Below are 14642 nucleotides of genomic sequence, written 5' to 3'. Positions count from 1 at the left end.
GATATAATACATATTGGTGTGAACTTCTCTGTATTGTATCTTATCTGGGACGTTTATTCAGAGTCCAAGTGTAAGGATTTTTTTGATAGCATTAATATCTGTAGCTGCCCCCCCCCGATTTTATATAAAGAGTAATCGTGCTGCAGTGTGAAGTCAGCAACATGTTCTCTCAATACTAGACTCTTAGCTGGACCTCCTGCCAGTTGGTTTGTATTCTAGTCCTGGATGCTCTTGTTTGGATGTGGCCCTTGAAATAGGATTTACAGTCATTTGGAATATTAGATAAACCTAATTTATTGTAACATCTGCAATGAACTATAGTTTGTTGGTTGGACTAATTAAGGAAACAATAGTAATACAATACTCACTGTTTAAATATCAATGTTGGAAAATATTTCTGCACCATAAATCTATAGAATCCATGCCTACACTTGGCATTCACTAGTTTTCCTGAAATGTTTTTTTTTTTCCCCCAGTTTTTGGTCGGTACAAACACATGACACTTATTGAGGGATGTGCTGTAAGAAGAATGTATTGAATTTTATTTTCCAGACCTTGACGAATGTGCCTCCAATCCCTGCGCTCGGGGGGGTACATGCATTGACCAAGTAAATGGGTTTGAATGCATCTGTCCATCTCAGTGGGTTGGCAAGACCTGCCAGATAGGTAAGGGTTTCTGCTATTTTAACAAGGTGTCAAAACATGCAGGGGAAAGACAGCAATTTCTGTTTTGAAGCTGTAGTTTGTTGCTCCATGTGGTTATTTTGCCCCCAGAATTGTGAAAGTAATCTTACGGTATACTTCATTTTAATTGGTTTAGTACTGAAAGCAGGCTATTTGAAATATGATCCAGGTGACATCTAGAGTAAAGCTATAAATAATACATTTGCTGGCAAATGCTAGCCTTGGGACTCGGTTTCTTTTAAATGGGTTATCTTTGGGACCAGATCGAATAGTGCATTTCTCAAATTGTTCATGGTGGTAGAGTTTGTTCAGGAAACAGATTCCGAAAGGAAACTGTTTATAATCTGTAAATGAGCTTCGATACGAAATTTAAGTTCTCAGGTTTTATTTTACGTCTTCAATTATATATTCCTCTCTTGACGCTGCATTTTTGCCAGTGCCTAAGCATGGAGATTGGGTTTCGTAGACAGGCAGCTGCAATACATAGAAATTGTTTGCAAATTGATGAGACCTACTAAATAATGCAAAGTAAAAACGTGAACTCCTTTCTGCTTGGCTTTTTTAAAAAAAATAATTGGGTGCAGAAAGTATGGGTGTCTTGGTTGGCATTTGGTTTATACTTGTGATTGGATTTCTTGCAAAATTATGCGGTGTTTAAAGTGACAGTGTAATAGATTCTGACCTGATCTCCCATTTGAAATAAGTAAAAAATAGTTTGTAGGTTCCACTCTGATTTTGAAGAATGTAAGGCATCCTTTAGCCTGTCATGGGTCAGGAGTAGGAAGCCAAAATGGCCTGTGTTGTGAATCTATAAACTGTCTCTTTCAAGACTACTAATGCATGACCTTTGGTGGTTGGAAACCTGTTTCTTACTGTCTTCCTTCCCCCTTCCCTTTTCCTCTTTACAGATGCTAATGAATGTGTGGGGAAGCCTTGCCTTAATGCTTACTCTTGCAAAAACTTAATTGGTGGATATTATTGTGACTGCTTTCAAGGATGGGATGGCCAAAACTGTGACTTCAGTTAGTATTGATCATTGTTTGCTGCTACCCAGTTTTTTTAAACAAGCTATTTTTATATAGCTGTATTTTATTTTTAGTTTAACAAATGTGTGTATGTGTGTGTTGAAAACCAGTATTTTCATGCAGCGGGACCTGCCTGTCTTCAATATTCTGTTATGACTAGCACACTGCAAAAGGGTGTCCTGGTGACATGTACTCTGTATGAAGCTGGTAGTTTAATTTTAGTTTCCGTAACGACTTTCGGCTTCTCCCTGGAGTTTAATTCCAGAAGTTGTTTTTTATAGTGTGTCAAAAGGCTGATTTTTATTTTTTTTTCATGTTTCGTATATATTGTAAATAAAACAACTTTTTATTATTTTTTTTATCTGTAGATATTAATGACTGCAATGGGCAATGTCAACATGGAGGGACGTGTAAGGTGGGTGTAAATTCTGAATGAATTAGCATAGGTATAGTCCTCCTTCAATGCTTTTTACTGAACCAGCACTGGAGATATTGTTCTAAAAGCTTGGGTGTGTTGGTCGATTTGTTTTCAGAAATGGCGAATTGTTTTTTACATCCTGAGGTGTGTTTTGTTGTTTTTCTTACAACAGGATGAGGTGAATGGGTATCACTGCCTCTGTCATCCAGGATTTGTTGGCAAACATTGTGAAATCCAGATAAACAAATGTGCGAGCAGCCCCTGTATGAATGGGGGGCGATGCCAGGACCTGATAGATGGCTTCCTCTGTCAGTGCCAGCAGGGTTTCTCTGGTATTTTCTGTGAGGTGAGCAGTAAGCAAAGAGTCCTTCCCATTTTTTTTTTTTTTTTTTTAAATGGGCAGCCATTATGAAACCATTTTCCATATATAAAAAAAAAAAAAAAAAAAAAAAAAAAAAAAAAACAGGGATGTCACCCGATATGTTCTGTGTAACAGGCAAATGAGTCAAGTGCAGCCTGAAGCTGCACAATCTGCCTTTCTCACTACTTCTATTATTCAGATACTGTGGTGACATGTATTATACTCCTTAGGACAATACTTGGAGTAATTGAAAGCTGAGACCTGAAGAATAGTTACAGCTACACTGTGTTCATTTTACATTCAGAATTCTATGATAAAGATTGAATAAAAAAAATTCCAGTTCATTTAAATAACCAGGCGTTAACAGAATTGAACAAGTATAGGGGTAATGACTGCACTTGAAAAGCAGCTTGCTTTTGCTTTTAATGTGATTTACTGAAAGGGTACTGTTTCACAAACAAGAAACCATACAAAAAAAAAAGGGGTGTAGCAGATCAAAAGACTTACGATAGTGAGAGCTGGCCAGCTTTACTCAAGCATAGCAGGGAACTTGTGCCACACTTTAGCCACTAGAAAAACTATCGGCTGAACTTGTGTTCATATTGGGGGGAGGTTACCTACGCCACGAACCTCTAAATATATATATATATATATATATATATATATATATTAGATTTGTTTGTTTGTTTTGGCAGGCAAAGGATTTTCTGTGTGGTGGCGTTTTTCAGTTTTTTTGATTAATTATAAATTAAGGAGATATATATCTATCCTCAATTTGTAATTAATAAAATAATCTGGTGAGAAAGCAATACCTTTTGATAAGTAATTGCATTACCTTTTGTATGTGGGGATTCCACTGGCACAATAGTACGAGTGAGCTTAGAGCACCCATCTGCTTTTATTTCCCGTCATCTGCATTCAAGAGTACAAGAAACCAGACAGCATTGACTGTTTAAAAAGAACAAAGGCGTGAGCGAACCATTAACTAATAGACTCCATTTTATCACAGGATTTGAGCAACCTACAAGTCCTGCTCGAAGGTTAATTTAATCAACTGGGCTACATGAAAAACTATAGAGGTTCCAGTATTTCCATAAAAGGCAATAGTGGCAATGATGGTTTACAAGCTTTAAAGTTTTGTTTAAGTTAAGAATTTTTTTCCTGATGTGTGACTTACAAAAGCATTAAAACTGTGAAAGAATATGACTGCATCTGCATGATTTAATGCTTTGGGGGAGAAAAAAAAAACAAACTTCTATTGAAAACTGCTTTAGCTTCTCAAGTCTTGTGCTAAATAGGGCTCTGTGTAATCTATAAGCTAGCCGCCTCTGGTAACCTTCCTAACAAGATTAGTCCTGTTGATGCTGGGGACGCTAAGATGTTTACAGTAAGAGAGCTCAGACTTGAAGATGCATCATCTTAATAAGATTACAGGAAGACTGCTTGGGTTTACTCTTTAGATTTTCATCTGTGTGTTCGAAGGGTTTCTCACTACCAGTGATTCTAAAGTTTCAACAATGTTTTCTTGTTTCAGGTTAGAAGTAATCCCTGTAACCCCAACCCTTGCCAGAATCAAGCTTCATGTTATAATGTTGGAGGAGATTACTACTGTGCCTGTTCTGAAGACTATGAGGGGAAAAACTGCTCAGACTTCAAAGATTATTGCAAAAACACCCCTTGCGAAGGTACCCACATTCTATCACCAGCATGATATATATATAATATATTATAATAAAATTTTTACATTTTTTTTTTTTTTCTGTTCTACTTCTTGATTTACAAATAACGCTATAAAATTAAGATAAATTAAATAAGGATCTGTGTACTTGGATGCCAATACCATATTTGAAACATGTAGAAAACCGATTTTGTAGTTCCTGGTACTGGAATGGGGAATCGCATATTGATTTCCGGTCATTGCATCATTAAACTGCACAATTTCATGCTGCAGCCAATAGACGATCATTAAACCTGAACATTGCGGAATAAAATATAATTTTCTTCCTCCACTTCCTTTTTTTAAAAATTATTATTATAGTAATTGACAGTTGCACCGTCGCAGTTGCAACCAACACCACCCAGGAAGGTTTGCAGTATATTTCCTCCAATGTGTGTGGACCACATGGGCGATGCATTAGCCAACCAGGAGGAAACTTTACTTGTGCTTGTGAAAAAGGATTTACTGGGATCTACTGTCATGAAAGTAAGCAAGGAATTTTAAACCTATTGCTTTTGGGTGTGTGTGTGTGTGAACCATGTTTAATTTTCTTTTTCTAATTTAATTTAGATATTAATGACTGCATTACCAATCCCTGCAAAAATGGAGGAACATGCATCGATGGAATCAGTTCATTTCAGTGCTTCTGTCATGATGGCTGGGAGGGGAATTTATGTGAGATTAGTAAGTGTATATTGTATTAGACAACTTGTGTCTGTTTTTATTATAATTGCTCTGCAGTCTTTTATACTGATATGTTTGTTGCTTCAGATGTAGATGACTGTCGTCACAAACTTTGCAAAAACGGTGGCAAATGTGTGGACTTGGTAAATGATTTCTACTGTGAGTGCCAGAATGGTTGGAAAGGCAAAACCTGTCATTCACGTAAGCAGTTTTGTTTTCTTCCTCTTGATTGGTTTGATTTGTTTGTAGTCTTTACTCTGTCTTTTGTAAAGACTCAGTGAGACAGCAAGGTGTTACAGCTTATCTGCTTTAGCTTTGTTTTAACAGGCATGCTGCTTCTTTTCAGGTGAAAACCAGTGTGACGCTAACACGTGCAGCAACGGCGGGACCTGCTATGACGTTGGAGATGCTTTTCGATGTGCCTGCCCTCCTGAATGGGGTGGCAGTACCTGTAATACTGGTGAGCTTCTTGCCTTTGCGTCTATGTAATTAAATGATCTTCAAGAATCTTTGCGTTTTTAAGCTAAATTATTTATTTTTTTTTTTTTTAATTTGCAGCAAAGAACAGCAGTTGTACTCCAATCCCTTGTCAGAATGGCGGAACGTGTGTTGGAGGAGGTGATACTTTTACATGCATCTGCAAGGAAGGTTGGGAAGGAGCCACCTGCACACAGAGTAAGAATTCAAATTGGTATCACTGTGGGGTTTAAATACGTGTTTTTTTTTTTTTTATCAAAAATCTTTGCAAGAGTATGCATGCAGTTTTAATAGCTTTTGGGCAGGGAATGTATTGGCATGGAAATAACTCATTTTGCTTTGTATTCTGGGTTTAAGTGGGTGGTTTGTTATCCTTGAAGGATAACTTTTCAGTGTTGTAGGAGCATACCAACAGTTAAGGTGGAGTTAAGTATTACATGACTTAACTTGCACGAAATATTGAACACTGCACAAGTATGTGTCTTGCAGTCAACCAGATTGGTCCTTTTCTTTTTTTTCAGACAAAAAAAGCTATATATATATATATATATATATATATATATATATATATATATATATATATATATTATATAATATAAAATTAAATTAAAAAATTATTTTAATTAATATAATATTTTTATTTGGAATTTGGGAGAAATGTTGTCAGTTTATAGAATAAAACAAAAATGTTCATTTTACCCAAACACATACCTATAAATAGTAAAACCAGAAAAACTGATAATTTTGCAGTGGTCTCAATTTTTTCCAGAGCTATATATATATAATCTGCCTTTACTAAATGCTTGATTTGTACTGTGCGGATATGACTCTTAGATAATGTCGTCTTTCATTGCATTCATTTTTTATTTTTATAGCGCTCTTGTATCTACGTGTAGTAAGGAATCATAGAGCATCTGTGCAAATGTTACAATGATTTCAATAATAAAACTGCCAATAGTATGAAGTTATTGAAGCAGTTGTATGAGAGTATGCCCTTGGATTGTAAACCATATTTCATTATATATCCCACCTGTCCTCGGCACTGGAAAATAATTTGTTTTATTTACTTATGGACATAAATAGTTTACTCTAGATGAATATTTCCCATTTAAATCGGGATTAACTGTACTGTTAATTTCCTTTTTTTTTTTAAATGTAGATACCAATGATTGCAATCCTCACCCTTGGTAAGTTTATTGTTCAATATCTTGAGTATTGTTTAGTACAATGTTATGCAACACCACAAAAATGCATTTCGGTCTGGTAAAAACAGCTATGAATAGAGAATCTTCAGTATATTCTGTTCACCTTACCACAGGTGGCTTGGCTGTTAATTGAATTATCTTCTGATTTAACTGTCAAAATTGACTTGGTCCTTTTGTGAATTTTACCTTGTGTTACAAATTTACAAAAACATTTTTTTAAAGTGCCTCTTTGGTTTGCGTTCTGCAATTTAATTAAACAAGCCTGGACAATTTGGGGGGGGGGGGGGGGGGCATCACTCTTTCAAATATAGCAAGCAGTGAAAAAAAAAAAAAAGATCCCAGCATGAGTCGACGATTTGCATGTGAAGGCCCTACATGGCTTGCCTTTGTAAAGCCCCACGCTAGCTCTCGTCTGGGCTTGTGATGGTTCCGTGAGAGGATTCCACTCTAATAGGAGGGTTTGTTTTTACAGCTACAATGGCGGCATCTGTGTGGACGGCATCAATTGGTTTCGATGTGAGTGTGCACCAGGTTTCGCTGGACCAGATTGCAGAATCAGTAAGTGCCTGTAATGTGATGGAGGGGGAGGGCTGGCTGTAGGGCTGTCATTGTGACCTAGCTCCTTGGTTACTCCCCAGCCTTTGACCTTTTGTGTTTTGTTGAGGTCAGCTGTACCCCCAAACCTGAATAATTAATTGCATGGAAACTCTTCTCTCCTCTGTGAGAAAATGGTCCTTTGTGAAATTAGTGATTTTTTAATTTATTTTTCTCCCCTCATCTTTTATTCTGACATGCTTTTGGCAAAGAGTTGGCATAAGAGAGTGGGGGGGGATTTACATTTTGCTTGCATGAAGTTTCCATTGAGCTTTGGGTGTAAACATGAGGATTCCCTTGTGGCGTTACATGATGCCAAAGCTCCCAGGTGGTAAACAATTCATACCAATGCCTGTTAACAGGATGTAATGGGAGGTTTATGTTAATTCTATGAACTTTAATGAAAACATTTTCATCCTACACTGAAGTCCTGTGTGTCATGCTTTTATTTTTTTTTAACGTCAGCTAATTATGAAGTCTTAATTGCTAGTAATCTTGGTAGAAAGGATAACTCCTAAAGCCAAGCAATTGTGATGCCTGATTTGCACACAATTAGATAATAGAAAATCTTCAACACTCTGCATTTGTTAGTTTTGCTGACTCATTTGCTGTTTTTCTATCCAGACATTGATGAATGCCAGTCATCCCCTTGCGCATATGGTGCCACTTGCGTTGATGAAATATATGGGTACAGATGCACCTGCCCTCCCGGAAGAGCCGGCCCCAGATGCCAGGATGGTAATAATGCTTTTAGATTTGCCTGTAAAGCTACTCAAGCTTGTGCCTCCCTGGGGTAAAGGTGGGGGACACCAGTGATTTACTGTTTTAATTAAAATAACTTATGTATGGAACGAGAGAGAGAGTTTAACTGTCAAAGCTGTGCATAAATAAAAGAAATTGGGAGGGAGAGGTGGGATTCCTTGGTAACGATAATATGTAAATGTGTATAGAGTTAACTGTACAATTCATTGTTTCGTGTTTTGGATACAGGCATCTCGTTTTTTTTTTTAATGTGCATGTGTGTCACGGATGGTAATAAATGAAGGCTGGGATAAGTGCAACAAATTAGTTGTAGCATAACAGAAAATATATACACTTGTCCATTTACCACAACTAGTGTGGAAGCATTTTGTGAAACTGTTTATCTATCTGTTAAAGCAGGAAGCCAGTAACTTGTAAACACACAAACTCAAATTCTGTTCATGCAGCACAGGTCATTTATTAAGGAGGTTTGAACTGATTGACTTACAAGTGACTGTTTTTGTTCCATGGTCTCCTAGTTGTTGGCATTGGAAAGCCATGCAGGTATGCTAGTCTGCAGTTCCCCCATGGAAGCAGATGGGAGCAGGAATGCAATACTTGTCAATGTTTAGCTGGAAACATCGCTTGTACCAAGGTAAAGTACTTTTTTTTTTTTTTATGTATTTGATTCCGAAAGGTACATATTGAGAGCCAATAGTTACTAAAGTTCACCAGAATGTTTAAACTGAATTATACTGGTATGGTTGTTGAACAGCTGCTTCAACTTGATGTTGTTTTAAACTCTCGATTTTGAGCAGCGCAGCCTACATGGGAGTTTTGCGAGGTTGGGCAGAGACAAACAGTGCGGTTCTATTTGCCTTCGTACTGCGTCTCGGGCCTTCTTGAAGAGATTTCTCATCAGTCTCAGCTTATTGTTTTACAGCCCAGTTGATTAAAGCTCAATTAAGGGTTAGTTTTTTGTTTGCTTTTAATCAGCAAATATAAATGTTACTTAATTAAACTAATGTTATCTTGAATTAGAGTTTGAGTTGGTGGTGGGTTATTTTTATTTATTTATTTTCTTGTAAAGCTTTTGTTTTCAAGTTAGTCCAGTTTTTTTTTTTTTTTTTTTTTTTTTTTTTTTTTATGGCCCAAAACGTTTGACTATTAAATAGATGTAATTGTTCTTTGCTATAGTGTTCCTGTCTTTTAAAAATAAATAAATAAATAAAAATACAGAAGTGAATGCATTTACAGTAAAAACATGTTTGTCATGTTCCATAAACAAGACTCGACCTGAAGGATGTACTGTAGATGCCACTCTTTTAATATTTCATTGCTTTCTTCCAAAGGGACAGGTAGAGGAATGACTGCTAGTTTATAGTAACAGTAGCATGCTGATATGATATGACATGGTCTTGCTTTCTTTTTTAAAAAGTGATTTTTCATGGAGTTAGTGATCTGGACAGAATTTCTCAAGTAAGACCACACAGGTCTCTCTTCCAAGCTGTTTTAAACTCTGTTAACTCTCCATTTATCATGTGATTTAAGGGATCTGTGAGGTCACTACACTTGTATAATATTCTGTCAGACAACTTATCACTTTCTCTTCAGATGCTTTTATGGAAGCCAGGCACTGATGAGGAGCTGTTGTTCTTTATTAAAAGTTCCTAAGACACAACCTCACTGCTTGTTTGTTTTTTCCCTTGCATTTGCAGGTTTTGTGTGGTAGAAAGCCTTGTCTCTTACAGAAGCGTCTCGGACAAGATAATCACCAGTGCCCTGCAGGTCAACAATGTCAGGAACACAATTTCTTCACCTGTTTTTCACCACCTTGCCACGAATGGGGTGTCTGCAGTGCCCCGGAGCCTCCTGTGCCCATTAACACCCAATGCCAGCCGCATACGGGCTACTTGGATAACGGCTGTGCGCGGATCACGTTCATTTTTAACAAAGACAAAGTGCCACGGGTGAGTCCAGACATCAAATAAAAATAAATCCTGTGTGAAACCACAGATTCAAACTCATTTTGCTGGCCTAAGACCTGTGATGATTCTGTCAGACGCAAAAAGCTTACATTTCTGCTTTGTTTTAAACAGGGCACCACTGTGGAGAACATCTGCACCGAACTGAAGTACCTCCCAGCAACAAGGACGCTTGCCAAGGAGAGATCTCTGCTGGTGCTTTGTGACATCTCCTACTCCAATGAAAATGCTATTGAAGTGGCTATAGTAAGTACTCCTGTTTTAGATGCACACCACCCAAAAACTGTCAGTCGCCCCGTTTGCATATCCGAAGATACAGTTCTACATCTGCTTGTCTTGCTTCGAGTGGCCTGGTGTTTACATTGCTTCTGTCGCAATTAGGCTGACTGTACAAGGAAAATTTTGGCCATCCTCTAAACTTTTGAGGTGGAGAAAAAAACATGTATAAATCCCATAGTAGATTAAAACATAATTTCATCTAATAGCATGCAGTTTGTTTTCATGCCACAAATAACAAAGGGAGAGAGGATTAAAGTGTGATTTTTAGTAATTTAAAATGAGGAACCAGTTAAATATAAGTTGTAATGCAGGGGTATCATATAAGAAATGTAAATGACTTCACTCATGCATGTGTTTTAGAATGATTACAGCAAGTACAGCGATAATTTAGAGATAGAGGCACTTTGGAGATGATTTCATATCCTCTTAAAATATCCAATTTCAGTGCAGTGAAGATTCAGATAAAAGTGCAAACGCTGGCTGGAACAGATTCCTACAGTAGCCCTCGAGTAAGGACTGTGGTTTATGCAGAAATACTTTGCTGCCTAAAGGAGCTAATAATGGATGGCTTGATGTTTTCTGCCAATAACTTGATCATAGTTGTAAATGTGTTAGTAGTACTAAAAACATTCTCTTTTTTTATTGATTTATATTTTCTGTTTTCTTTCTTTCTTTCTTAGTCATTTGTGGACGACGAACAGGACCACGGCCTCATCCAGGATGCTGCCAGTACAATCATCAACACGCTCTCCAAAAGACAGAACAGCACCCTCATGCTGGCTGTAGTAGAAGTCAAAGTGGAAACCCAAGTCATGGGGAAATCAACTGGTGAGTGGAGCTGGTAATAATGGCCATATATGGACACTCCCACTGATCAGTGTTTGCTTTGGAGAGACTTGCTGCTTGTCTGGGGCTATCAATCTTTTGTATTGCTAGGATAACATCAACTCCGCCTGCAAAGTTACTTTTTTAAATGTGCTTTGATTATGTTTTTGGTCTTTTTTTTTTTTTTACAGTGTGTTTTTATAATCCATGAGTTTTTGAAGTGTACTGTATCTAATGGAGCTGTTTTTTTCCCAGACATGGTTTGTCTTCCTAGGTATTTGTGTGGTGGGCTTGATTTTACTTTGGTCAGTTCTACTGTACTTCCTAATGTTGGCTGGTGCCTTGCAGAATCATTGGTCTGGACTATTTCATTTTTAATTTCAAGTGCTTTATTGGCATGACTGGTTACTACAAGTATTGCCAAAGCAATGCTGGGTAAATTCAATCTTTACAATTAACATTTAAAACATATATAAATGTTAATTGTAAAGATTGTTAATGAAGAAAATGAAACAAAAGCAACACAGTATACTTAAACACAATCACTTTAGCTCAGAGCCAGCGTTTTGATATGTTGTACATATCTTTCTCAAGGGAGCGTGTGTGTATATATATATATATATATATATATATATATATATATATATATATTTATTTATTTTTGGTGTGTTTTTTGTATTCTATAGCATTTATTTTTCTCCATCCTCCTCCCTGTGTGAGGAGCCTCGGTGTCACTGCCTGTCCCTCAGGCTGTTGCAGGCGCTTGTGAATTGGGCTGCCTCTTTTTTTAATGAAGCTTGTTCCTGCCCTCTCCTAAGAGGGTGGGGAGTTTTTCATGGGCTGGGAATTGTTTGCAGAGATTTTCAATGTTTAGGAAGGAGGCTTCCCTTAATGGATTGTATTTGGAGCACTGCACTAGAAAATGTAACGGACTATATTAGCTTCACTCTTACCAATCTCAATCAAGCAAGTGCTAGTTCAGTTTGACCTGGGATTATGATGTGAGATAGGAATGAAATATTCAACAATCTACATAATTTTTAGATCCTTTTGTTAGCAGTCGAGCCAGGGGCTGTCCCTCTTTTGTGTAGAGTTTGGGGCACACTGTCTTCTGCCACTTGAATGTGAGCAGGTTGAGAATGCATCTTGAATGAACTGATCAATCAAAATAAGACTGACCTGGATTTGTTTTTCTCCTCTATGCAGATTACCTGGTTCCTGTTCTGTGTGTGGTGTTCACCATTCTCTGTGTTTTCTGCATCGCCATCTGTATCTGGTGGACCAGGAAGAGGAGAAAAGAGAGGGAAAGAAGCCATCCATCCATAGAGGAGAATGTCAACAATCAGTGGGAACCACTGAATCCTATTAGGAATCCTATAGATAAGCCATGCAGTAACAGAGACATGCAGTATGAATGCAAAAAATTAATGTCTCCTCCAAACAGAACTTGCGATGGAGAGGACGAGGAGGAAGAGGAGCAGGAGAGGGCCAGCATGGAAGTAGACAAGTGCCCCTCCCACAAGTGCACAAAAACTTTGCCTGGGAAAGGGGATGCTGTCAGCACAGCAAACAGCACTCTGGTGAAGCAGCCGCACCGAACGGCCTACAGCTCAAAGGACAATAGGTGTAAAAATGTAAATGCAGCTGTCAGCAAAGACGTGATAGACAATTACGTATGAAAAAAAAATAATAATAATCCTCCGTGCCTACTTAAGCTTGTATGTAAAAATGGAAATGCACATCGTCGTCTTCATCATGGACTTCAAACTCTGATTTGGTATATATAATTTATATATATATAATATATATATATATATATATATATATATATATATATATATATATATATATATATATATATATATATTCCATAATTGATAAGGTATTCCAAGATAGAGACAAAATGTCAGAACACTTTTTTTTTTTTTTTTTTTTTTTTTTTTTTTTTCTGTTTAAGTTATTTTATTACCAAGTCACTGTTCCGACTATTTCAAAGAAACCTATCAACTCTAAAATATATATAATATTATATATATATATATATATATATATATATATATATATATATATATATATATATATATATATATATATAAAATATATATATATAATGACATATATATATTTTGTACAGTTAATTATTTTACTCTATGTACCAGATGAGGAAGGTGCCTCAATTTGAAATGTACTGTTTAAGAAAGAGGGGAAAATGTATAAAGACAAATTTTGTAATTGTTTACAGTTTTTTTGTTGTTTTTACTTGGTGTAGTTTTTATAGGACAAAAGGGATGAGGCTTTTGTGAACATTAAAACAATATTTAGTATATCGGTGAATGGCAGCTCACAGCACTCTTTACAGTTGTTTCTACTGTCAGTCATTTTCTTTGTTTTTTCAACAGCATTTGCCTTATACAACACACAGCTAGCGCAAAACAACAGTGACTGCAGTTGTGAATCAAGTGGCCTTTTTGTGTAACTTCTAGGATTGCAGTATTTGTGCTTCTAGCAAGTGCCTTGTGATTTCAGTTTGCATAGCAGCTGTCAGACTGTCCTGCCAGTTTAACAATAAAATAAAGGGAAGAGCTCATTCACAACACTGCTTTGTATTTGTTCAAAACTATTTTGTACATATGTATATAGTAAAGGAATTGCTATGTATATTTGAATTTAGTAAGACTATTAACACTTTTTTTTTTTTTTTAAATGCCATTCCTTTTTATTTATGTTTTGTTTTGAAGAAAAGGATGTTTTTTGACGGTTTAAATGTTTATACAAAGTGTAACTATACATTAGAACATAATTATTGTCAAATATAATCACTGGTTATATGTATATGGAAATATTTGTTTGCTTTACAGAATGATTGATTTATTTCTCCCCCCCCCATACTGCTTCAGTTTAAGATACATTTGTTTGTACTATACTTAAGTCATGGGGATCATCTCCCTTTTCCTTTTAATTTTGTGAATGTCAAACATGTGATACTATTTGTGAAACAGATCTCTGCTTTGGATACAGGCCTAATGAAGGGAAGATTACTTCCCTAAAAATATATATATATATATATTATATATATATATTATATTATATATATATATATATATATATAGATATGATATATATATTGTTAATCACAAAAATAAAATACATGACGTCGTCGTGATTTTCCGTATGTATGCACCTTATATTTTTACCTAATGGAGAATTCACTATCTGATATATCTACACAATATTATATATATATATATATATATATATATATCTATATATATTATATAATATATTTTTTCGTGTGATAAAATCCTTATTAACTTAAATTCCTTCGGTGGTGGTTTTTTTTAATTTGACTCTATTTATCTATGCTAAAAGGGGGGGGGGGATTTGTGTAAGCATAGCTTAAATTTGTACTTTTGTCCAAAAGAACAGTTGCTTTGCAAAGTCATTGATTCATTAGTGCATTTTGTTTGACATGTTCTTTAGAAATAACTTAAATATATTTATTAAAGCATTTTATAACAATGTAATCCATATGCCTTTTTATGTTATGTTTGTTTCAAATCAGAAAACAAAACATGGTAAGAATTTCATAGTTTTTTTTTGTGAACATTAAATGTATACAGTTATTTTTCTCTTGAACCAATGAACTT

General features: G+C 36.0%; 1 protein-coding gene across 2 annotated transcripts in view; it reads left to right on the top strand.

The window, feature by feature from the left end:
- The window catches only part of jag2b (jagged canonical Notch ligand 2b), a 36659-nt gene extending 23902 nt beyond the window's left edge, over positions 1–12757 (top strand). The window contains exons 9-26 of one of the 2 annotated variants that reach the window (XM_041276322.1): positions 553–666; positions 1593–1706; positions 2078–2124; positions 2300–2473; positions 4023–4173; positions 4527–4691; positions 4776–4889; positions 4977–5090; positions 5236–5349; positions 5448–5564; positions 6526–6553; positions 7044–7129; positions 7790–7903; positions 8446–8561; positions 9625–9876; positions 10006–10137; positions 10851–10998; positions 12202–12757. In XM_041276322.1, coding sequence (XP_041132256.1) covers positions 553–666; positions 1593–1706; positions 2078–2124; positions 2300–2473; positions 4023–4173; positions 4527–4691; positions 4776–4889; positions 4977–5090; positions 5236–5349; positions 5448–5564; positions 6526–6553; positions 7044–7129; positions 7790–7903; positions 8446–8561; positions 9625–9876; positions 10006–10137; positions 10851–10998; positions 12202–12674 — 2573 coding nt within the window. In that variant the 3' untranslated portion in view covers positions 12675–12757. The remainder of the gene's footprint in view (positions 1–552; positions 667–1592; positions 1707–2077; positions 2125–2299; positions 2474–4022; positions 4174–4526; positions 4692–4775; positions 4890–4976; positions 5091–5235; positions 5350–5447; positions 5565–6525; positions 6554–7043; positions 7130–7789; positions 7904–8445; positions 8562–9624; positions 9877–10005; positions 10138–10850; positions 10999–12201) is intronic. The other variant, XM_041276323.1, reaches the window with a different exon arrangement.
- The last annotated feature ends 1885 nt before the right edge of the window (positions 12758–14642 follow it).

This window comes from Polyodon spathula, chromosome 17 (genome assembly GCF_017654505.1).
Source record: "Polyodon spathula isolate WHYD16114869_AA chromosome 17, ASM1765450v1, whole genome shotgun sequence".
NCBI classification, from domain to species: Eukaryota; Metazoa; Chordata; class Actinopteri; order Acipenseriformes; family Polyodontidae; genus Polyodon; species Polyodon spathula.
Note: the sequence above shows the minus strand (reverse complement) of the source record. Positions and strands in the feature narration are given on the sequence as shown.